The 25,166-nt window shown below is 47.5% G+C and overlaps 2 protein-coding genes across 4 annotated transcripts; one reads left to right on the plus strand and one right to left on the minus strand.

Annotated features, from left to right (window-relative positions):
* Positions 1-3,203: 3,203 nt before the first annotated feature.
* Positions 3,204-8,980, minus strand: ALKBH4 (alkB homolog 4, lysine demethylase). Of its 2 annotated transcripts, XM_084299981.1 has the most exons (4): positions 8,676-8,980; positions 7,811-8,008; positions 3,866-3,923; positions 3,204-3,580 (listed from the first exon to the last, which is right to left on the minus strand). In XM_084299981.1, exons 1-4 carry the CDS (start codon positions 8,826-8,828, stop codon positions 3,282-3,284), a joined length of 708 nt encoding a protein of 235 aa, XP_084156107.1. In that variant the 5' UTR covers positions 8,829-8,980; the 3' UTR covers positions 3,204-3,281. The 2 variants fall into 2 exon arrangements, with proteins under 2 accessions (XP_084156107.1, XP_084156106.1); XM_084299980.1 differs by having other exon boundaries at positions 3,204-3,923.
* On the plus strand, positions 8,780-25,048 carry LRWD1 (leucine rich repeats and WD repeat domain containing 1). 2 transcript variants are annotated; one of them, XM_084299979.1, is made up of 17 exons: positions 8,807-8,908; positions 10,430-10,617; positions 10,904-11,045; positions 13,178-13,412; positions 14,184-14,303; positions 15,773-15,925; positions 17,010-17,150; positions 17,879-18,220; positions 18,843-18,969; positions 19,216-19,325; positions 19,781-19,988; positions 21,589-21,661; positions 21,749-21,889; positions 22,271-22,368; positions 22,942-23,103; positions 23,655-23,779; positions 24,679-25,048. In XM_084299979.1, the coding sequence occupies exons 3-17, from the start codon at positions 10,966-10,968 to the stop codon at positions 24,817-24,819; spliced, it is 2,256 nt and encodes a 751-aa protein (XP_084156105.1). In that variant the 5' UTR covers positions 8,807-8,908; positions 10,430-10,617; positions 10,904-10,965; the 3' UTR covers positions 24,820-25,048. The 2 variants fall into 2 exon arrangements, with proteins under 2 accessions (XP_084156104.1, XP_084156105.1); XM_084299978.1 differs by lacking the exon at positions 10,430-10,617 and having other exon boundaries at positions 8,780-8,908.
* The last annotated feature ends 118 nt before the right edge of the window (positions 25,049-25,166 follow it).

Below are 25,166 nucleotides of genomic sequence, written 5' to 3' on the forward strand. Positions count from 1 at the left end.
TGGGGCCAGCGGTGGCTGGGCTGTGGGCTTTGCCTGGGGGTCCGGGTGCCTGGCCAGGTGCAGGGCTGGCTGCTCACACCACACGCTCTCCTCTTGCCTTTCCATGGCTTTACGTGGGATTTCGCCCTGTCCCTTCTCTTCTTTTCCCTTTCATAAACAAAAAGCTTTCAGGATTCCCTCCTGTTATCTTCCACCCCCTTCGTTATCTTCCAACTCATGCAGCTTCCTCAGAAACCTCCCCCCGAGCTGCAACCTGAAATCCACATCCCAGCACAATTGGGTCAGCGTGCTTACCTTCTGACTGTCTGCTCACAGGTTGTTTGAAAGTGGTGCAGAAGAGACCAGAAAATGGCCCCAGTAATAATTTACTGGCTGAATTTAGAAAAGTTCCCATGAGCGCCTGTGCATGTGATTTGGAGCTTGCCTCGACCACGATGAGCGCGCTGTTGACTCAGTGAAGTGCCAGGAAAGAGCAAACCTCTGCCTTTCTGATGGCCTATCCTTGATTTATCTCTGCATGAGCGATATTTAATATAGAACGACGCATGTATCTCGGTTACCATTTGAGTGAAACTGGATAAACGTGCTAAGTTTTACTACTTGCTGATTTCAGACTGATTTTTTATTCAAAAGACAGCTAAAGTCCTCCAGCATCCTCTTTGGGTTAATCTGTGCTTTTCTTTTTTTCAAAGCTTGCACAGATATTACCGATCTCCTTCTAAAACACGTAAGTAGATATAAAACTGATGCACTTGTTTTTAATGAGGGCCTGGTTCCTGGTATGCATTTTCCAAGTGCTAATCTTGGTTAAGAAGATGAACAGCTGCGATGGCAGTTCCTAGAACACGAAGACTGTTGGAGTTTGTCTTATGTTAATGACAGTAGCACAGTGGACAAAACTATTTTTAACAGATGATTAATGAAGATTACAACCTCTTCATACTCTTCTCAGACTTTTGTGGTATTGGATAATCCAAATCAATCGTTAATGTTCTACAAGGCTGTAGGTCTGGCTTTTTTAGGAGAGAATGTGCATAAAGTTTTAGTAATACAAAGTCAGTGAGATTGTAATTGCTTTATGATCTCTCTGAGCTGATGCCCAAGAGACAATTTAACGGGTGAAAAATGTCAAAAGATAGACATAGCAGTGACTGAGGAGAGACTACATTAAGTGTTGGGCTTCAGAAACCATCTAGACAAAGCCCTCGGTTTTTGGCTCAGAAGATAATTATGTGCAGGTTTTAAACTTAAGATATCGGGTAGGCAGAGCTGGAATTTTCTAGCAAGAAAGGCAGCTTTCTGTACAGTTTGAACGAGGCAGAAAAACTCGGCTGACAAATGCAGAGCACAAAATGAACTGATGTTGTTTATCTTTTCATTGTGGCACACTGATTCATCAGAAGCTATCATCTGCTTTCAGTGCTGGCAGAATGAAACAGCAGGTATGTGTAGACACAGTATTTTAACAGGCTGGGAGCACAATAGAAATGTGAAAGCGAGCGTTGGAAATAAGAGCCAAACATTAATGGAAATAGTTGATTGCCACGTTTTGCCACACGAGCAGATTGATGCGGAGGCTCGGCGCTGAAAGGCAGGAGGGTGATGGCAGGATGCGGTCTCAGAGCTCATTCTTCCTACAAAAGGCTGCTCTGGGTTTCCTTGTGGCTTTGTGCCGAGGTCCAGCAGGCTGCCAGCCGTGTCCTCCTGCTTGGCTGAATGTCCTCTGACCCGCTGGCAGCGATGCCCCGAGGCTGGGACACCACGGCTCCAGGCAGGAGCACGCTGTGAAGCCCATGGGTGCAGGCAGCAAAGGACCAATTGCACCAGCCTGCCCTAAAAATGTTAGGAACTGTGATTTTGAGATGGATTTCTTCTGGTGGAGCTTGGCTGCCTGTTGCACGACTGTCTCCTTGCAGTGACAGCCTTCTGTCAGAGAGGGCATGCTGGAACTGCTGCTGGAGAGCCTCGGTGATGCCGTCAGCAGGTCTGGACGGAGGTTTGTGGTTTAGGGCAGCCCACGGGAGTGGCGCTCACTGAGCCCTCCTGCGATTATTCTGTAGCCCTGTCCACAACCGTTTAAATACTGGGCTAAACTGAGACATGGCAGCGGTGAAGCAGCATAGAGGTAACTGTTCATAACATCCTGATTCACCAAACTGAATTCTAGTAAACCAGTTCTATTGGGCTGAAGAGCTGCCTTCTCTGCAGTGCCTGCGGCAGAGGGCAGAGTCTACAGTGTGAATGCACCGCTGGTACATTAAGAACCTGTGCCTTGTGCCAAGGAAGTACTTCTAAGACAGGATATGTCTGTACAGGAACGCTGAAATCCCATGTAATAAACCTGTTCCTCTTTTTCTTACTGGACAAAACCAGACAGCATTGCAAAGTGTCATTTTATTGCTGTAGGTGTGACTGTGCTGAATGGTTTTGATGACACAACAGCGTTTGTTAAAGGATCATGCTTCTTCCACAGCACAGCTTCATTTTCAAGAGGACAGAAGTTTGTTCTGAACAGACAGATGGCCCCAAATCAGCTTCTGCTACAAATGACTGCTTGAATCTTAGGTAGAAGGTATGATTCAAATCTGACTGCTGGAGGTGCCAAGAAAAAAAATGATAGCTGCTGGTGTTGCAGTCTGTTGCCCAGCTTATTCTGAAAATCTGACTCCTGCTACTGAGAGCTGACAGCAGGGTTCAGAGATGACAAATGATCAGAAAATAACACAGTCTGTGCAAGCCTCTGGTCTGAACTCTGTCCAAGCTGTCTCTGCAGAAGAGTCAGCATTGGCCCTCTGCAAACGCAGCGCTCTGCTCCCAGAAGATATAGGTCACACACAGTATTTGTGATTTATCCTCACCGTTAGGGTATGAATCTTCAGCAAAGGATAATTACTTTAATTAGTTCTCAGTGTGTTGTACTGTCTGTGGAGAGATGCTTGCTTACCTGCCCCCCCGGAGAGGTGATCTCTAAAGGAACTATCTGGAGTGGGTGAGAAGATGCCTGTGCCATAGGGATACAGCTAACTAAATGCTGGGTGATGCGGTGCATGCATTTTGTCTAAGAGCTACCATTGCTCAGGACAGCCTTCACAGAAATAAATGGCCCACCCCTTCCCTGCATCGCCCTGTTTTGTGTTAAACTGCTATTTGATTGAGCTCATCTCGGTACAGACCTGGTTCCTTATGCACACCTCAGAAATAAATCAAGTTGTAAAAATACTGTACTTTATTTTTCAACCCAAATTTCCTAACAAGATGCAATTCTAGCCTCCCCTTGCTGATCACACTGGTGTTCCTTGAAACGAAAGTGCTATTTCTAGCAGTTCTTTACCCAGCTCCTCGTGCCTTCCTCCAGCGCTGAACTCCGCAGACAGCTCCCTGAACGTGACGCAGACCCGCCGGCGCTCTATATGCTTGCGGTAAATCGCGTGCTTCCACCTGTAACGTGCGTCACCGTGCAGCACCACCAGGGACCTTCTGGGTAAGTGAATGGCAACGGTCACCTCTTTGCTGGGAACAAGCCTTGGGGATAAAACGTAGTCGGTTCCCTGTTTGTTTGAACTTTTGCAGGCTGACGTCTCTGTAAGAGATCCAGGGGGACTTAATTCCCCGTTTTCTTTACTGAAAGTGGGAAATAATTGGATGCTGTCCTCTGAATCACAAGACATGGAGAGCACGGTGTTTGAGAGCAAGTTTAAGCTAACCAGACGCTCTCCCCAAAGCCACCAGTCATCAAAATGTGGGTCGATGGCAGAACCTCTTTCTGGCCTGTAGTCCAGATTACATTGTTCAACAGGTAGGAAACCACCTAGTACAGAGCAAGCCTTCATTTGTGTCACAATCTTTTTACTAAAACTTGGCAAACCTGTAAAGCCACCAGCTTTCAACCTCTGTTTCTTGAAGTTCACTTTGGGTCCGTAGTCCTGTTGGAAAAGAAGAGGGGAAAAGCTGATGTTAAGGGAAGGGAACATCTGAGACAAGTCTTTTTGGAGAGGCTGTGATCCCTACAGGCTCACAGTCAAGTCTTTTGAGTTTTGTTCTCATCTGTGTTGGGTCTGTCTGGGATGGAGTCACCTTTCCCTGCAGCAGCCCACACAGTGCTGGAACAGCTCTGGTATCACCCCAGTGTTGTGTCTCTTGCTGCACAGTGCTGGCACAGCATCAGCACCCCTTCCAAGCCCCCAGGAGCCAGCAGGCTGGAGGTGGGCAAGGGATGGGGAGGGGACGTTGCTGGGGCAGCTGGCCTAAACCAACCAAAGGGATATTCCATAACACCTGATGTCACACTCAGCAATAAAAGGGGGGCTCTCATGGGGCAGGGGGCTGTTCCTCCTGAACAACCACTACGTGTTTTCAGGCCCTGCTTCCCAGGACGTGGCCGAACATCGCTCATTGATGGGAATTAGAGAATTTTTTTTTTCCTTCTCTCTGTGCTTCCACGTGGCCTTATTGTTTCTTTTGTTTCTTTCTCTCCCGGCTACCCACCTGAGTAAGACCAATACAGTCTTTTTTGGCGCCCAATGTGGGGCCTGAGGGTTGAGATAACAGTAGAATTGATTAAAGTATTTACAACTAACCTACTGCTAGTCACAATGTTCGATTTTCTATTAATATTTTTCTGTGTCTATGTTGTATGTAGTCCGTTCTCTGTTCTCTTTCTTCCTCTACATCTGATCAGAGCACGTGTTGAAGTCTGTGTTTGGTTTCTTTATCATGCTGTGCTGTAACATGCCTGCCTTCAGTTTTGTCTGGTACTCAGGCCCAGCATTGTTATCATTCTTGTCTCCTGGAGATTATCTTTTTGGAAATATTAAGAATTACACTACCTTGTTTTTCTCCCCTAGCAGTCAATCTGTGAATAATATGGGGGGTGGTGCCTTCTTCTTCCCTCCCTGTGGGCTAATCGCAGCAGCCTTTGAGTATTTTGGATACCCTTGGTCAGATGTTATCCTCCTATTACTACTTCTAGTATTTGTCTTCCTCCCTAAGGTCAAACAATTTATTAAGAATATCATCCAAGGACCTGCCCAAGACAAAGTAGTTGTGGGTGGCAAGGTGTGTGTGGGGATTTGGGCAGGTGCCTGTCACGGTTTTCTCTTCTGATGATTCTTAACTTCACCCCTGAACAAGTGCAAAATCCAAGAAAACTGGTAGAATGTTTGAAAGACGTATGCCCTGACCCTGGCAATACCAGAGAACTCCACCAGCTTGCTGCACTCTGCTGGGGTCTGGCTTACACCTATCACATGCGAATTAACACTGCCCAGCACCCTCAAGGGGATGGGGAAGTTCCTGAATTCGATGATGAGATAACACACACTGTGACCACCCCAGAGGACCGAACATCTTTGGGATCAGTCGCCCCGATATTCAAGACAAAACAGTGGAAATGGAAATCAGGTCATTTAGTAAGGGAAGAAGCTCCTCCTAAGGAGGAGGGGGAAGAGGAAAAGGCAGGCAGCTCTAAAGCAGCGTCATCACGGCAACATCAGGGAGAAACCGAAATCATAAATGAATCAGAAACTACTCAATTTCTGTCCTTGAGTGAGTTGTGAGAAATATGAAAGGATTTCAGTCGTCATCCAGGTGAGCACATCCTCACCTGGCTGCTTCGATGCTGGGACACTGGGGCCAAGAGCCAACAGCTAGACGGCAATGAAGCCAAGCAGCTGGGATCCCTCTCTGAAGAAAGGCTCACTGATAGAGTAATTGGGAGAGAGGCACAGGTTCTCAGCCTCTGGAGGCGACTCCTGGCAGCTGTGAAAGAAAGGTATCCCCACAAGGAAGATACTGTATACCAAGTAGGCAAGTGGGCCACTATGGATAAAGGTCTGCAGCACCTGTGGGTATTAGCTGTGCTGGAGATAATTTATGGTGATTTGAACAATGCTCAGACACCTAAAGACCCTGATGAAGTCCAGTGCACGGTATCCATGTGGTGGAAATTTGTATGGGCTGCACCCTTGTCACATGCCAGCACACTGGCAGCAATGGACTGGGAGGAGGGGATGGGGCCAGCTGTGGATACTGAGTCCAACCAGCTTCATAAATATGAGGAAAATCTCTCTGCCCCAGTATGGGCCTGCATTTCAGCTGTGGAGAGACTGTCCCAATGGTTAGAAGAACACATAGCTTCCTCCTCACCTAGATGGAAGAATCTTTCAGCCATCAAGTGCCAGCATTCTCCGACTCCAGCAAGGGAGAATCCGGGACGCACACTGCGGGGTACCTTGTGGTTTTATTTACGTGACCACAGGGAAGATATGAGGAAGTGGAAGTAGGACCTCTGCCCTAGCTGCTCAGGTATGTGAGCTGCAGGAAGATACAGCAGCAAGAAAAGGGATCTAGGAGGATTGCTGCCCCAGCTTCTGTTGGGCAGTCCCCCAGAGGCAGTAGAAGGGCTAGTATTACTCCTGACCTTGACAAAGAGACCTCTGCTTCACATTTGGAAGAATTAATTGACAGGTGCTCCAACCAGGACCAGTGGGGCCCTGCCTCTGGCCAGGTAGAGGAAAGAGACAACCAGATTTACTGTGGATTGATGTGGAATGACTGTGTGGATTCGATGGCCTGGCACACTGGAACCACAGAAATATACAGCTTTAGTGGACACAGGCGCACAGTGTACCCTAATGCCGTCAGGCCACCAAGAGGCAGAACTCGTCTCTATCTCTGGAGTGACGGGGGGATCCCAAGAGCTAGCTGTATCGGAGGCTGAAGTGAGTCTAACTGGGAATGAGTGGCAAAAGCACCCCCATCGTGACTGGCCCAGAGGCTCCGTGCATCTTTGGCCTAGACTACCTCAAGAAATGGATCCAAAAGGGTACCAGTGGGCTTTTGGCATAGCTGCCCTGAGCACAGAGAAGATTAAGCAGCTGTCTACCCTGCCTGGTCTTTCAGAAAACCCTTCTGCTGTAGGATTGCTGAGGATTGAAGTACAGCAAGTGCCAATTGCGACTACAACTGTGCACCGGCAGCAATATCACACCAACCGAGACTCCCTGATCACCATCCATGAGTTAGCTCATCATCTGGAGAGCCGAGGAGTGATCAGCAAGACTCATTCACCTTTTAATAGTCCCATATGGCCAGTGCGAAAGTCTAATGGCAAGTGGAGGCTAACAGTGGACTATCAGGGCCTGAATGAAGTCACACCATCACTGAGCGCTGCAGTGCCAGACATGCTGGAACTCCAGTAGGAACTAGAGTCGAAGGCAGCCAGGTGGTACACTACAACCGGTATCGCTAATGCATTTTTCTCTGTCCCTCTGGCAGCAGCATGCAGGCCACAGTCTGCTTTCACTTGGAGGGGCATTCAGTCCACCTGGAATCGACTGCCCCAGGGGTGGAAACACAGCCCTACTGCTTGCCATGGACTGATCCAGACACTGGAACGCTCCTGAACACCTGCAGTACATCAGTGGTATCGTATGGGGTAACCACCACATCATCTAACCTGGTGACCTGGTCACCAGTTTGCAAAGTGACTCAGTGAAGCTATATTAATCTATGGAATTAGATTTCTCACCTCTAAAGCAAACAAAACAAAACAAAACAAAAAAAACCTACTTTTTTTCCTTAAAGATTGCAAAACTATGCCTGAACATGCAACATGGAGTACCAATTGTAACTATCCTATACTTCTGCAAGAAGCTGATTTTAATCACAAGTAATTCTTGCAATTGATTTCAGAAGAAGCTTCTGCAAAAGAGCTTTTAATGCTCTTACAGGTAAATGATTTGGGTTTTGAATGAAAACAGCTTCGTTCTTAGATCCCTCTGGAAAAGGAAACATGCTTCTAAAGTCAAACCTGTTTCTTTCGGCCGGACTGTGATGGCTTCCATTCATCTCGGTCCATCAGTTCAACCATCTCCGCTTCTTCTTCTTCGGTAACGAACTCCTCTGTCAAGAACACCCCTGGAAATGGAAATGCCCAGCCAGCAAATTCCGAGTGCTCATTTCCTTTCGCTAAACCTGTTGCTGGACAGTAAGTGAAATTATCTTCTCCCTGTGGAAATAACAATGGAGATGAAAAAAGGAGCAGAGAGGGAAACTTATCAAGATGAGGTATTCACCCTATTTACCCTGGAACCGTGCTGCTGCGTGTGGGACCTGCCTGCACAAGGCAGGAGGGATTTCACAGCTGCTTTTGGGGAACAAGTCCTCCCGGGGCTGGGTGTGCTAACAGCTCCAGCATTACAAGCAGCTTCGAGCAGGGTTTTCTCTCCTGGTACTGTCTTTATCCCGCACAGACGGGGAAGCACGGAGGATCCCCGGTGCCAGGCGCACAGGGAGATCGCAGCCCCCTTTTCCCTTAGCCCCATGATGCGGGACAGGGCTGCTCACCCCTCTGACCCCTGACTGTGGAAAGCTGCCCGGAGCCCGAGCAACCCCATGCCCTGCCTTTTCTTCGTTATTTTCTTTTCTTCGTTATTTTCTTTTCTTCTTTATTTTCTTTTCTTTTCGGCCACAGCTCCACCGGGGCCTGTCCCGGGAGGGGGGTGCCGGGGCCGGGCCTTGCGGGGGGCGGCCCGGGGGGATCAGGCCAGGCCCCTCCCAGCCCTATTACCCCCCAACTGCCCCTATTACCCCCCCTACCCCCCCAATTACCCCCTCCCCGGTCCCCCCCGCTCCGCCCCGCCGCCGGCCCCGCCCCGCCGCCCCCTCCCCGGTACCTGCGGGGGCGGAGCGGCCTGAGCGGGCCCCTCGCAGAGCAGGCAGGAGCGGATCCCCTTGCAGCCGCAGCCCGGCCCCTCACCGCCACCACCGCCACCGCCTGCTGCTTCCTCCTCCTCCTCCTCCTCCTCCTCCATCCCCGCCATCATCATCGCCGCCCGCGCCTCAGGATCCGGCCCCTCGCCGCCGTCCTGCTCTGCTCTCCTCCTCCTCCTCCTCCGCCCGGCTGCAGGTGAAGGGGGGCGGCGGGGAGCCGGGGCCGGGGCTGAGGCGGCGGCGGTGGGGAGCGAGGGCTCGGTGCAGGCCGCGCTGCCGGCCCGGTGAGCTGCTGGAGAGCGTGGTGATGGGGGGGGGGGGGGGGAGCGGACTCGGTTTCCCAGCAGGCCCCGCGGCACCGTGCAGCGCTCCGAAGCCGGGAGGCGCCGCGGGGGATGCTGGGAGTTGTAGTCCAGCTGCCTATCGCACGCCCCGCCGGGGCGCCTCAGGCCGAGCCCGGTGCCGGTGCCGGCCCTCACGGCGACCGAGCTCGGGGCCAGCGGGGCGGCGAGGGGACACCGCGAGGCGCCCTCCTCCGCCCGGCGTCGCCCCGGCTTCCCCCGAGCTCCCAGCCGGCGGCCCGGCCCCGGGCGGTGCCCGTTGGGGTCACCTCAGGCCGCCTGTGGATGGAGCCTCGGGGGCAGAGGCACCCTGCGGGCACCCCCCGGTGTCCCCCGTGCCCGTCCCCGGGGGTGGCCGCCGGCGGTGCCCCCCCAGCAGCCGGCATCGTGGCCCCGGAGCACGACATGGCGCTGGCAAGGCCGCTGCACGGCGGTGGTGGCGATGCCAGGGTCACCGCTCGCAGCCGGGGTGCCTCGTCCCCCCCGGCACCCACTCGGTTGCAGAGCCAAAGCTGAGCTCGTTTTATTCCTCACATCGTTCCTTCGGCCCAAATTGGTGCTGCCACAGCGCCGTGGGCTCGGCGAGGTGCGGCCGTGGGGACGAAGGGCCTGGCAGCGTGTCACTGTGTGCCCTGCGGCTCCCCCATGGTGACACGGGCAGCGGATCTGGGCACGGTGCATAGCCAAGCACAGGGTGACCAGGACACCCGCAGTCGTTGGTGTCAAGGTTTTCTTACAGGTATTCGAGCTTAGCGGGGTTTCTTGGGTCAGCAGGGACAGGTTTGGCTTTCACTGACAGCTCTGTTGCTTGAAGGATCAAGCCCTTGAGCAGCTGTTGTTCAAACGCTTTTTTCAGGCTCAATTTTCTCTTTTCCTCATATAAAACCATGTAATATTCCATATATAAAGGATTGTCCTTACTTACAGGTATTAACAGAGCATCACCCGTGATGGTCCAGGCATTGTAGGCACATTACAGTAGTAACATCAAGCCTCAGGACTGCTTACGTGTCCCTCCCGATTTCCCAGATTGGCATTTAGGCAGCATTGAGGCTAACACAAAACGACAGTAGAGAGCCTGCCTTGGAGCTCTTTTCTCTTTATTTCCCTCTCTTGAAATCTGTGTCAGAAAGAGTGGTAAACCATCAACCAGTAATTTTATGAAGTTGCTTTGGCCTTGTCACTCTTACTGTTCTCAATATCTCTGTCTGTGTGTGTGCACACATAGGATAGAATATATCTGCAACGATGCATAAAAACGTCTGGTTATAACCAACAAGGTACAGAATGCTGCTGTTTCTATTTCCTTAGTGAAGAAACAAGGTTACTGGGCGGTGGGTATTTACATTTCTGGTAACGAATCCAGTTTACCAAAGTTGTAGGGGATCCAGAGGTTGTCAGCCAAGAGTCGGTCCACCTGGTCAGGCCAGCGAGTGCTCTGTGTCAAGGCCTTCAGAGGAAGAAACCCACGACAGGTGTATTTATTCTGACTGTTGCTGTTTGTTTGAAAGCACGTGGGAGTTCTTGGACCAGAGCCTGGTTGCACAGGAGAGGTACACACTGGGTGAGTGTCCCTAATCCCGAGTGCTGTCATGCTGCAGGCAGTTTTCATTTACATCAAGCCTTTCACTTTAATAGCCAAGGGAGGTAGCACCAATGTTTTGGAGATGGGTTGGGTCAGCTTGGTGGGAGTACGTGCCCAGATGTATAACTCTTCCTGGTATTTCCCTGTCAACTGTGAAAAAAAGGCTACTTCAGAAGCAGCGGCTAACCTCATAACGTTTTTTTCTCCCTTTTGGAGTCAGTTGCAAAGGACTTGGCCTCATCCTGTTGTTTTTTTTTTTAACCAGGAAGGCTACAAGAAGAGATCCTACAGCTGTGTAGTGATTGCAGCTGAGGGGTGAAGATAAACATGTCAAAAATTACTACAGAACTTCTTTTGGAAAGAGCGGTTCCAAGATCTACGAGACTACGAAAGATCGAGACACTAAAGTAAGTGCAGACAGGAAAATTCCAGATGAATTCAGCATGGGTGATCCTTTTTCAAGCGTTTTTGCTGAAATAGGAGAGGCCAATTCAAAGTACAGACTTAGAGATGGCATTCTCAGTGCAGGATCAGTGAGCACTGGTGGAACTGCAGCAATTACCACCTCTCTTCACCATACAGATTTTATCTATGCCACATTCTTTCTGTAAAACTGCTCAGGGCTGGATTCTGCTTTCCTAATCCTAAGAAGCTCCCTCCCTGTTCTCAAAACACTTCTGTCCTTTGTAGCAATTGCTCATTGTAAATAGGAGAATCACTTCTGGTGTGGATCTAGACGATTTTCTTAACGTTTTGGCATTATTTTCCTTTCCTCCGTCACTTTTTATCTGTTCTACATCTGATTGTATCAGTACCTCAATCATGGCAGAAAGGGAGAGTAAACTCTGATACACTTAGAAACCTCTAAAACAATTTTGTTGCTCAGATCATTAATAGAGTTCATTGAACATAATGAATGCATTTCCAGATGTTTAATACGGTGGAATTTCACTATTTGCAAACTGGTCACTCCGAGTGACTCCGCTAGCCAACATCTGGCTGGCACCTGCGTTGTTTTTGTGGCTGATGTAGGAGTTTTGGGTTTCGTATGTAGTCTTTAAAGTTACTTCTTTGGTTTTGTCTTGTCATGAATTATTTGTTTTCAGAGAGGAACTCAACAGGATATCCAAAGACTATAGGTCCCAGTAATCTGGGTAACAAAGTGATGGTCAAGTGTTTGAAGTCGTGAACTTCTACAGGTAGTTTTTTCCATACAGCTTTGTACCATGATTTTGAAGGGTAATATTTCAGAAAGTCCACTTGGGGAACTCTGTGCTGAGTTTCTCCCAGACTGTTGAAATCCCAAGTGATGTTCTGCTTGAAATCACAGTGACACAGTACTCACACTCAGCTTTGCAGCCAGCTGAATTCTGTTCAGCCTTTCTCATATACTTTGACTGGCTAGTTAGGCTTCTGAGATGGCAAGTGAATGAGATGTGATCTTGCTTTCTGAATCTATTTACCTGTTTTATTAACATTCTGTATATATGTAGAAGGCCTTTTTTTTTTTTTTTTAAACTAATCATTATAGATGGATATTCTGTTTGTTAAAGGAACCCAGGCTTGCGTTCTCAAGAGACCATGGCAGTCAGTGCTGGAAGTTCCCTTTGGAGTTCAGCTCAATGGTCTAATCAGATCTAAATGATCCTCCTTATAATATGCAGTCTTCTGCTTCTCACAGAGAAGGGATATTTTTCCCCCTTCACAAATATTGTATCACTTCCATATCCAAGCATAAAATGCTTTAATTTTGGTTGCAGCGTTGTGATTTTTTAGGTAGATTTGCATACTTGCCAGTGGAATTATTTGGAGCAAAACGTGCTGCAAAAGAAATGGAAAAATCACTTTTTTGATTAATTTTGTTCTTGAAAACCACCTAAATGATTTGGGAACCTACTCTCTGCATGCTCCGAGCGTACTAGTAAAGCAGAAAAGTTTTAAGCCAGATTAGCAAACCAATCTGATTTGCTGTATAGATGTGAGAGTGCAAGTGTCAACATGAAGGGAGGGGAGTACAGGAACAGTCTTTTTGGGAGCCCTGCAGTCTTGCAGTGCTTACACTGCTTGTGACACTGTGAATTCTGCAAAGGAGGGAAATAATGAATCTAGAGCATTTTATGGAGAATGTAGACTGATGGCCTAGTGAAAAAGTACCTTGTATTGTCACAGCTTGTTTTGTTGAATTTACATTGCAAAGGAATAAAATACCAAAATTGTTAGAGACTTAGTAATTTTTCTATGAACAAGAACATTTTTGGTAATTCACTGCTGATAACCAGCTCTGTTACCCATAGGAAATATATCTGAATCACAGGTTGATTGTACCACAAATACTTTAGCAGACTCTGATCGTGTCTGTTAGCTCAGACACAGAATCTTTTCCGTATAGGCATGGCTGCAGGCTGGAGTGCTTCAGTCAAGAAAAAGCAGATTCGGTCAGATTTACCTGGTGAGCTGTGCTAGGCTGAGGGGTGCCACAAGGTACGGCCTTGTTTTTCCAGTGAAATGCAGGTAGTTCACTTTCTCTTTTTTCTTTCAGCCTGTCCAAGCTGCAGTTGAAGACTGGAGACTTAGACCCGCGTTTGTTTTCCCGTCTGAGGCATCTGCAGAAACTAGATCTCTCCGATAATTTATTGGACAAATTTCCCAACAGTCTAACCCTGCCTGATCTGCGTGTCCTAAACTGCAACAACAACCAGCTGGAAGATGTAACTGCTCTGAAACAGTTCCCTCTGCTTGAGGAGCTCACTTATGAGAACAATGTGTACTTGACAGTGAGTTACTTCCCATTTGTACAAGCCATTAAATAGAGGGGACAATAAATGGCAATTATGCCGAGTTCTTATATATTATTCTTAGGCAGCAAGTGAGGACATCTTAGAAAGTAATTAGTTCTTCTGCTCCCCTTAATCGTTTTATGCCACGATTTCCCAGTCTGCAGAAGTGATTTATCCAAAACTATTCAGAGGTTAAAAATCTTGAATCTCCTCATTCTCAGTTTAGGCATCTGAAGCTGCAATTTTCCATGTGCTTTAAACCAGCATCAGCCACCTCTGGTGTCCCCAGGTGCTTGTTTGCTGTTGCACGCTGGCAGAAGTATACGTGCAGCTGTATGGTGAACAGGGCTGGGGGACTGCTCTGACCTAAAACTCCCCTGATCCGAAGAAATGCTGCTGGTATTTACTTCAGGCAGGGCCTTCCTCTGAATTAGATGTTCAGAGTTGAAGGCTGTGAACAGAACTCCCTGCCTTGCATTCAGGACAGAGCCTAGTTTCACCACCACCACCTTGTGTTGGATGCCCGGTACTGCAGAAGGCGAGGCAGGATTTTTGTCTCTGTTGCTGAAGATCCCAACTTCCAGTAGAATTCACAAGTAAAAGTTGGTATTTGTGTCGGAAATGCTGAGAAGATTTTATGAAATGTCTTTTCCTGAGTAAATACATTCTGCTACTTCTTGTCTGTATTTTAATAAAGAGCAGTGGACATAAAAATGAAGCAAGTAGCACGTGTATGGTTTTTGTGACTCTAATGTCTTCTCCTTCTAGCTCAACGATGATTATAAAGTGATGTTTCTTTTGCAAAATCTTCGGCTACTGAATGGCAAGGATATAACCAAACTGGCTAACCATGTGAGGCGTGTCAATAGTCGTAAGCTCACCAGCAAGGTAAGATGTGTGGTGTTTTCTGCATCTGTGAACACCTGAGAAGTACCTAAACACTGTGCCACAGTATGGGCTGTGTTGTAAAAACCTCATTGCTACTTTTTCTGATCACTGCTTGCATTTGCTCTGCTTGTTCTGTGTTGGCAACTTCTGCCTTCAGCTTCAATCAGTGTGAGGCCTCCTTCTGGGTTTCCATAGCACTGCCGTGCTGACTCTTGGTGTACCAGGGCTGCCAAACCAGCAGGAACTGACAACCAGAGAATTCTTGTGTAGCAAAGAGGATTTGTCAGGAGTGTTACACAGGAGCAGGACTGACACGGTCTGTATATGAGCCACCGGTTTTCTAGGTCACCCATTTGCTATTCAGAAAAAGGGAGAAACCTGGGGCTGATGTAACAGCTGCATGTACCTCTCCGTCTACCTGATGTTACTGTCCTGGCCCCAGGACTGGGGAGCTGAGAGACAGGCTGAGGATAATCCTGAGTTTTCCAGCATGCACCAGGAACAAGGATTTGTCCTTTCATTTTCCACTCTTCTTGTTTGGAGCTGTACTTCCACTTACATGCACAGTAGTGCACAGCTCTTGACAGATTCTCCCTGCAAAGCATGTCGTGATCTGGAGCACACATATTGTTTTATTGAAAAAGGTGTTTGTTTTTGGTTTGGTTTGGTTTGGTTTGTTTGTTTTTTTGTTTTGTGCAGTCCAGCTCTTACTATCTGTATTCTAGTTAGCTGATCTTGTTAATTCCTTCTGTGTAGCAGTGGTGGAGAGATCAAATACTGAAGTCTGTGCAGGCTCACTGTGCTAAGTGTTGTCTGTGTAATACCTTCCACTTCAAAAGGTCTTGGGGAGGGCTGCTCAGCCCCTCATCCTCCAGGCAACTGGGCATGCTTGGCTGTTGGAATGGTTAGTAATGAGACACCAAATGCTCCCCCATGCTGTTCATTTTGTGCTGGTGGCTGTGCCCCAGATAGCTTTTCCTGATGGTACTGAATTGTACCTGGCTGCCCAGTTCCTGCTGCTGTGTATAAGCATAGGCTGCTTTTTGTGAAATCTAAATATCTTTATCTGTGAGTGGTGATGGTGTGTGTACCAGCCATGCTCATGAACTACAGGAAAAGTCCCCATTGTCCTCTGCCTGTTATCAATAGCTACCTGCCAGGTACTCCCTGTCAGTGGAGCACAGTGTGAGACTTCTTCAGACCACTTGCTGTGGAGCTAGGGGCATGAAATCAGGCGTTGGTTCACATTGACAGTATCTTCTTAGCCACACGACCTTGGATCAGAGGGACTGTGTTTCCTGCTAGCTGAAGTTGTGGTTTGAACACCAATCAAATTGAAGCAGTACCAACACATAGCTAGCAGAGCCTCAGGGTTGGTAACTTCTTAGGTGTTTGCACAAGTACTGTTTTGCTTTTCTGCTCTGGTTTCCTGTAGTATTTTGTTGAACAAACCCAGTCTTTCTGCCTAGGTTACCGCTCACTGGGAAAAATTCTTCCGTGACCAGCTTCCTGAGAAGTATACAGCTGAGCAAGTGAAGTCCATCAAGAAGAAGTTCCTCAAGTCAGTACAAACTAATGTAGTATACGGACCCAGCTCACTCAGTGAATTCACCCGCTGGCGGGTAAGTTGCATTTCACTCACCATCCTGTTTTTCAGGCAAAGACTCTATATTCTGAACAGATTTGGTTAAAATGCTGTGTGGGTTTGAGTTCAGGGGACTTTTTCCAGAGGCGTGATACCACTTTTTCTGCTTTTCTTTTCTGGTTTGTTAGGCACTTACAGGAGCACTGACACCGAGTGTGCACCGAGATGCAATGACAGTCATTAAACATTGGTTTTTTATTCATGAGCAGTGATGATACTTTTACTAATTGACAAGACTGCAGCATCCTTAGTACTTAATTATTTGCAAACAGCAAATCACTCTAATGGCAGCTGTTAGTCTTGATGGAAGGTGCGTGAAAGGAGAAAAGTTAATGACAGAAGTGTAGATACTCCCAGAGGAGAAAGATACCATTCAGTTTATAACATTAGATTTAATTGTATGGCTTCCATCCCTCCTTTGTCTTGTGTTGTTGCTGGGCTGTTGTTTTCTCACACACATACCCTAGAAATGCAAGACAAAGTGAAGTTCTTGGATCACATAGCATAACTCTAGCCAGCAATGCAAGCCACCACTGTTGTCATATGTGGAGGTGAAAAGTCCAGTCCAGCAGGCTGGTTTTGTTTGTTTTACCCTGCCTGATGCACTACAGGGTGGTGGTTGTCTCCAGGAGTCACTGGAATCACTCCGTGTTCCGGTGTGGTCGTGACTTCACTGGGTTCCTTTGTGACTGCATGTGCTTTCCTGAAGGAACAGCCTCACCCTTTGCTTTTGTCCCTCTCTCTACGTGGTGGTAACTCTATCTGGCTGCTGAAGTGCTGTGGGCTGAGTATGTCTGCACTCCAGCCTCTGAATGACCACCCTGTGAGATCAGACTGAAGCACGCTGTGGAGAGGCAGAGTGAGGAACCTCCCTGCTCTCCCAGATCTGTCTGTAGAGGACTCGACCTGCCTGGCTGGCAGCTACCCCATCTGAAATTCACGTAGAATAGTGGAAGCAGATACTAAAAATCCAGCAAACCAGCTCTTGTCATTACGCGTCACAGTTTGACTGCTGCTGCTTTTTGTCTTTTTTTGTATGTATCAACTTATTTGCTTCTAAGGTGAAAATGATTGCAGAAGAGTTTCTGTCTTACTCACTGGGTCTGGAGTTAAACACGGATACTGAAACAGAGGAAAAGATGGATGAAGATGAGGAAGAAAGTACAGAAAGCCCCAAAGAAGATGCGGAGGATGTAAGTAAGGTAAGTGATTTTCCATTTACATTAACAATTCTTCTTTTTCTTTTTCTTTTTCTTTTTCTTTTTCTTTTTCTTTTTCTTTTTCTTTTTCTTTTTCTTTTTCTTTTTCTTTTTCTTTTTCTTTTTCTTTTTCTTTTTCTTTTTCTTTTTCTTTTTCTTTTTCTTTTTCTTTAACAAACTAAGTAGCACTTGTCAGCTTTCATGGATGGTGCTGTGGTAACTGGAGGGGCAGTCTCAGGCTCCAGTCTGTAATCTGAGGCTTATTCTTTATGGCCAGACCGAAGCTTTCCCAGCAATGAGAAGGTTGGGTTGCTATCCGAGAGAAGAGAGCTTCTCCGTTCATAGGAGACCCAAAACATTTCATGAGTATAGACCTACCCCCTCCACCCATCCTTTCAGGAAGGGAGATTTTTAATGAGAACTGGGCTGATATATGGCTGGATTGTGATGGTGCTTGCCCTGTTTGAAATGACTTCAGACTGGTCCATGGGCCAGATTTGTTTTTCCATGTTGTATGAAAATCACAAGTAACTGGGGCGAGGGAAGCAAGTTGAAAATCAGACTGTCGTTAGCCTCTAGGAACTCCACGGCTCTGGGCTTTCTTGATTCTTAGAACCTAGTCTGTGACTGTGGGAGGGTACTGGCGTTTGAATAAAGAATCTCTCACTTATAACCTGCATGTCTCGGGGAAGGTAGAAATCTTCTGCAGATACTGACAACATGCCTTACAGGTTGTGGTAACGCCCAGGAAGAGGAAAAGAAATCGTTCCAAATCAGGCTCTAGAAAAAAGAGGTCCAAGTCCCAGGCAAATACTGAGAAGGAGGCTGTACTTAATCCCAAAAAGTCCAGTGAAGTGCAGGATGACCCAGCTCCGGACAAAGCGAGAGCATCGAACCAGCCAGCCAAAGAGGCAACCCCTGATCAGGAAGCTGAAGGGACACAAAAGAATGGAGAGCAGTTTCCCAAGGGGCAAAGCAACAGAAGATCCAGCCAGCTGACAGGGGAACAGAAAAGCCAGGAACAGGAGAACGGGGTTGTTAACTTGACCCCAGTAAAGAACTCCAAGGGCAAGGTATGTTCAGCAGCCTTCTCAGGCCAGGCTTTCAGCCTCTTGGTGTAGTGGGAAGAGCCACATTCAGATTTCAGCAGAGCTCGACAGATCTCGGAGCTCATGACTGGCCAGATATATTGTGAGTTATAGTTTTGTTTTGTTTTGTTTGTTTTAAATCTCTCAGAGGTGTCAGGGAAGGCCCCCCCCCGAAGACAGTGAATTCCCTGCAAGGGATGGATGGACCAGCGCTCTGAGGTGGTGCACTGAAAGCCTGTTCTTAGAAATGGGACTGTCATGACTTGCTCTCAGGTCAAACTGATGGCTGCATGGGGGAAGGTGTTTCCCTCTCAGCTCAAACCAGTGGGGATCTAAAGGGTTTTTCACATTTCTCTGCAGCAGAATATGAAGGTCAATGCTGGGGTCTGATGGGCACGTCTTTTCTCCTTGCTGTTTTGGGAGTCTTGAGCACTGGTGGCACCTTAGTCTCTCCTGTTCTCTGTAGCACAGAAGGGCTGAAAATACTTTGGTTTAACTGGAATTACTGTGTTCAGTAGAGGGTTCTGCCGAGACAATCACAGGCATGCCGTTCAGACAAACCACTGTCAGGGGAATGAATTGTCTAAATGTGGATGGTTTATTGTAGGAGGATGTCAGTGCAGAGCCATTGCATTTTCTCCAGTGTCACAGTAAAGGCAACAGCCGTGAGGATTTTAAAACGCAGCTCTGGTCCTGTGTCTTCGAGCCATTGCTAGACTGTGGAGCCAGGAAAGGTGAGCTCTTAAAGAGGTTTGCAGGATTTCCAGAACCACCTGGCTCTGGAATCCCAGCGGACTCCATGCGTTAGACCCCAGCTTCTTCAAGCTGTAGTCTCCGATGTCAGGATGAGACTTGTGCACACACTTCTTCTTTGACTTTGAAAACAGGAGTCTGGGAGAGCACCAGGCAGTGATAAACTGCAGTCTTCATGTGTTATCTGTGAACCTGGGAACTCCTCACCTACTCTTTTCATCTTTCAGATCCCATTGTGAGCTCCTCCAGAACTGTGGCGACATGTGGAGGGGAATCTGTCTGTCTGATTGACTGTGAAACAGGGGTGGTGCTGAAAAAATATAAGGTGGCTACAGAGGTATGTTGCAGATAGGAACAGTAGACTTAGATGGGAATAGCATAATGCATTGTAATTGCATAGGTATATACATGTATATGTTGTAAACAATTCTGAAAGAGAGTTACAAGCATTAGTTTGGACAGGTCTTAAAATGCTCAAGATAGATAGTGAACATTTCTTGCTTGTTCTTTTAGCTTTTTTTTTATTTATTTGTATTAATTTAAAATATTATTCTGCCTCTTTTCTTCACAAAGGTGGGTGTGTATCCAGGCTGCTAATAAAGCTTGACAATATGGAGTAACAAACATCCTGTTTCATAAATTGTGTTCTTCTGAAGGTTTTTTGAGATACAATGTTTGGGCTTGAATAGCCATGTAGTTTCGCCTGGATTGCTCTGTGACAGTTACTCAGAGCTAAGAGCCATCCTGCCAACTGCTCTCTTTCATGCTCTTCCTGGTTTCTTTCTGTCCTAGGAGTTTTTCAGCGTTGCGTGGACGACTCTCCCAATGGTAATCAGCGACAGTCGGAAGAAATCTCACAATATCTTGGCAGCTGCGGGGAGGAGAGGGATTGTCAAACTGATCCACGTGGCGGCTGACTTCTGCTACGGAGAAATAAAGGCTCATAAAAAGCCCATTGCTACTGTCTGCTTCAGCCCAACACAAGAAACTCACCTCTTCAGTAAGTCTCTAGTTCAGAATCTCTTTAGCTTTAGTACCCGATCTAGAAACGGCTGGGCTTCCTGAGCAAGGGGAATTGTCCCCAGTGGAGGCAGGTGCGGGTAGGTGAATACAGGGACCACACACACACACACACAAAGTATGGGCAGATGTTACACACAGTCCTGTTAGTCTCGTGTGGCACTAGCCTGGAGAAGTTAGGAGTTGTTTCAGCCACAGTCTGGCTCTTCAGCTGAGGTGCAGCAGCTCCTGTTTCTCACTCGGTAGCTCCCTGGTATGCCAGCTCTCCGGCTGGCTGTCACACAGTAACCACAAACAATCCCAGGAGCGGATCCGTTCTGCAGGGACGAGTAAGAAGAATGATAGCCTGAGCAGCGTGCTGGGGGCCAGGCAGCAAATGGTCAGCTAGCAGGGCTCTCTCCCATCAAGCATGGCAACAGGGGCAATGCAGCATGTAATGGCCTGTTAGGTTTCATTTTTTTCCAGTGATCAAAGCTGCAAAGCTAATTGCTTTTGAATAAATGAAAGTCTTTTGAGTTCTGTGCCTTATCAGAAATTTCTATCCAGGTCCTGAGGTGGAAGTAAGCTTTGCCACAGTAGTTCCCGCAGAGGCTTAAGGAGTGGTGGGAAGTGAACCATCATATTACAGGTTGCAGCTGCATTGTTGGGGTTGTAAAGTAAGCTGTTACGGAGTCATTCAGACCACACCTGCACCCCGTAGTACATTGTTTTTCTTGCCTACAATTGCTCGCATCCTGGACCGGTTAGACTGCTCCATGAGCCATTAAAAAGTGAAATTCCTTTAAAGCATGGGCAGCTGTAATGGATACTTTTCGAGAGTAAGCTCAAGAGTGCAAAAAGCAGAACCCTAAAAGGATCAGGAGGTTGCTACCACATCCATATAATGCTTAGTTGTGAAGGGCTGACTGCCTTGGCGGTGCTGCTCAGGTGTAGACAGCAAGGCTTATTTTATTGCAGAGAAAAATGTATTGTAATAACCTGAGAATTTTGTATCCCTCTTTGGGGGCTGGACACTAACCTGCTTGAGTGATGCCACCTGCTCAGGATCTCAATTACTCTGAGTACTTGACTGGCCTCGTTGCTATTGCAAGTATATCAGCTTGGTGACAAAGGCAGTAAAAGCCTTTCTATTTTACAGTCCCTAACTTTCCTAATGGGAGCTGCTGTGGATGCAAATACACAGAAATACGTGGAATACAGTGGAATCTGCCTGAGAGTAGGGACTGGAGCTCACCTTTTCGGTTCCACCAGAACCCATGACCAGAAATGTGACCTTAAATGCGCACTAATTAATGACCTTGTGAAGCCACAACTTAGTAACGGACACCAGGAACCAAACTTTCCTTTAATCTGCTCCTCTTAGAGCACAGGATAAGAATTACTGAATGTGCATGTTTAACGATGTCTGTGAAGTGGTGTTCAGCCAGGAGCTTCTCTGACTGCTGCTGTGCTTTAATGAGCTCTCTGATGCCCCAGGCGTAGAGCGTTACAGTCTGTGACACAGGTAGAATTGCCAGCTAGCACCAGAAGAGCCAGATGAGCAGCGGTGTCACTACCTGCTTCTCTTCTGTGTCCCACAGCTGCATCCTATGACAAGCGAATTGCACTCTGGGATATTGGGATTCCAGACTGTGACTACAATTTCAAAGCAAGGTAAAGGTTCAAAAACCAGATGTGGCCAGTCCAGGAGCCTGTACCTATCACTCTGCAGCACCACTTAACTGTTCGTTCTCTTTTTAGCCAGCTGCTGGTGCTGGAATCTTTCTCTGTACCATTACGGATTGCCCTGGTCCCCACCTGCCCAGAGCAGTACCTGCTGGCTGGCTGCGAAGAAGGCTGCTTTACCTGGAATATAAAACTGGAAAAGGAACAGAAAAGCAGGTGAGAACCAACAGTTTAGGGGCATGTGTTTGCTTTCCATAACAAGAAGAGGTAGTCCTAGCTTTATTTCCAGCTGAGGAGGTCTGAGCAAGGAAAGCAGCATGGCCTGTCAAATGTAAAGGAAGCAAAACACTCCAGGAGTTGGACTTGACGATCCTTACGGGTCCCTTCCAACTCGGGATATTCTTTGATTCTATGAAAATAGCAGTCCCTTAAGCAAACAGGCTCCTGCTACATTAAGAAGCCCAGATAGCCAAAAACATAGGTTCAGGTGGGAATTCATCAGCTCTATCAGGCGAGAAACTAACAGATTTCTATCTCTTGGGGTCTGTATCTAAGCACCCTTCCACGACCTGAATCACTTCACCTTTCCTCCCGCAGGCCTTTCGAAGTCACATTCCAGTTTCCCGATGAGGAGGGGGAAATGACGACATCTCACAGGGTTGACGGTTTGGCTTTTCTGAATGATGACGTTGTAGGTGAGTGTAAGCACAATCGCCAGATCCACACAAAAAAACAACAATTAGGTGCCTCAGTGGGGAATGAGGAAGCAGAGGGGGTGACAGGAGTGTAGCTAACACCTTGTAGATTCTTGAGGGCTACGCTGAACGGCGTTGCCTCTTTCCATAAAATATAGTTGGGGGGTGCAAGGTCGTGTCTGAGCAGAGATGGAAAAAAGACACTCATCAGGGAGAAAACTTTGCTTAGCAGTGCTGAAGTGAAAGGGAAGAGAGCCCCATTGTGTTTAAGGGCTGGTGGAAGCAGCAGTTCTTTGCAGAAGAATTGGGGTTCCTACATCTCAGAGGCTCCTAAAAGCACAGAGTGGGTCTTTCTGAATAGCCTGTGCTCATTCCACAGTTTGGGAACCATGTGGAACAGACTCCCTCTGAAGCCTCAAATTATCTAGAAATAAAGCAAAGGAATTGGAAGTAGTTGCTGCTGCTATCGGGTCCTGTGTCTTAAAAGCCACCTTCTGGATGCGTCCCCTTCCCCAGCTGTCCTGAAGCTCTGCACTCCCCAGCAGCTGACAGCCTGCCATCTTCCTTCCCTAGCTTCCAAGAGCTCCAAACCAGGGTGCATATACTTGTGGAGCTGGAGTCGGTCTTTTGACACGAAGGGGAAAGGATGCCAGCGGACGGTGTCGGCGGTTATTCTGGCTGAGCTGGAGTGGTCCACGACAGACTTGTCCTATCTCACGCTCAGCACCTGCCCAGGTAGGCAGCACCCTCCCTCAGCACAAGCGGCGAGGCCGTGCCAGTCGCTTCAGCTGGGGCAGCCACACTGCTCAAGATTTACTTTTTAACAGTCATAAATGCCTCCTCCCTGGCCTGCTGCCTTTGCATGACAAGAGCTCGTAACATGCAGCACTGCAGCTAGCAGGCAGGCACCAGTTGCATATAAATAGGAGACTGTTCCCTGGTTGTTAAAGGTAGAGGTGCTCTGCCCTGACGTGATGCAACATGTCATAGTGCAGCTTAGGACCAACAAGGAGTAAAGAAACTGAGCCCCACTTTTCAAACCTAAAAATACTAACTAAAATCAGAAGAAATCACTTATTACTGGCTTTTCTCTACTACAATAGGAGAGTTCTGTCTTAATAAATGGAGTTTTTCTCCAGAGCTAGGGATTTTAGTTAGTTTGTGCCAGGCAGAATTTTGCTGAAGTGTCATCCTCCACGCTACACCAGTCTGTAAAGCCCCACCTTACAGCAGAGGGGACTCTCAGCTCCACTCTAGTTTTCCAGCTTCTTCTTTTGGTCTCACAGCAAAAGAGCACGTGTTCTGTGGTGATGAGAAAGGAAGTGTGTGGATATACAACCTCTCAAACTACACCACAGCTTGGAGCTCTGCAAAGGCAAAGCGTTCAGACAAAAGAATCCCTCCCACACAGGTAGGTCTCGTTTACCCGCTGCAACTGAGCTGTGCCTCCCTTCCTCCCAGGGGCAGCCCTCGAGTTTCTTGAGCACCTTTACACCAAAACAGGCCTGGTATTTTCCCTGCTTTCAATTAGTTGCGGATGTTAGGTAACCTCCAGAGCGTGACCAAGGCCACCTCAAAGCTCACACAAACAATTGTGACAGTTACGAGCTGTAAAGCAAGTCTGTTCACGCCCGTGTTCTGCAGCTTGACAGCTTCTCCTAGCAAAAGGCCTCTCTGGAAATAAAAGTTGGTGGTTAACGCGTACAGCCCAACACCACGGGCTATTCCTGCACCCTGTTAACTGGCAGGCAGCTGCTGTTTCTCCCTGCCTGGCTGAGGGGAGGGTAAGCGCAGCAGCTGCTCCCCAACAAAACTGCACACAGGTAAAGGGCAAGCTCCTTGCATTTGTTCTTGCCCCCTCCCCTTTTGCTCCCTGGCCTCTGAAAACAACCGTGTTTTGGTTCAATGCTGTTCCCTCACAGATATAACTGAACGGACTGTAGCACAAACAGCCACAGAGGCTGTGAGTCAAGCATGGTCTTGAGCTGTAACAGTATGGCAGTGCGATGTGACGTGGTGCTCTATAAACTTTGCAAACGTACTGCTCAAATCAAAAGTCAGTTCCTCCAGGAGTGAGAGGGAGCTGCTTTCAGCTCTTCCATTCTGATTTTAAGTCCTTCTTTATTAAACCCTGGTCGTTTGGGAGGACTAGCATAAAGGTGCACCCTGTGGAAGTGGAAGAACCCTTTTATTCAGCTCCCCCACGTTGGCAGGGACATGAGAGCACTCTGTTCCACACCATCATCAGTATCATCCAGGTTGCAGAGACAATACCCCTCCTTTTCTACACAAACTCTGTTCTCCTCATAGATTCTCAAGTGGCCAGAGCTCCAATCAAACGGGGACCATCTGAGTGAAATCCTCATAAACAATGTGATAACAGACCCTACTTTCACTTACCTTGTTGCTCTAACTAGTGTGAACATAACAGCAATTTGGAAGAAGTCATAGTTCCTTGTACCCGAATTTCATTCCCGTGCTTTGAAATAGTGCAGTATTAGTGACTGTTACCCATGTAATCATGAAGTTTTCTAGACCAGCTATTACATGCAAAAGAAAAAAAGGTAAGAGTTTGTTAAACCCATTGAGTCATTGTAAACATCCAGTTTCTTTTACTGTAAGTTTTCACAATTTGTGCATTTGTTTTATAGAAATGACACTTAATAAAACAAAATGCAGATCTGTTGGCAGTGCGTAGACTTCTTGAAAAGGACAAGAAGGTATCTACTGCAATCACTCAGCAACTCATCATTCTGCAAGTACAGTCAAACTCACCAACAGTCTAGTATAAATAGTTG

The sequence above is a fragment of the Netta rufina genome, assembly GCF_964035555.1.
Source record: "Netta rufina genome assembly, chromosome: 21".
NCBI classification, from domain to species: domain Eukaryota; kingdom Metazoa; phylum Chordata; class Aves; order Anseriformes; family Anatidae; genus Netta; species Netta rufina.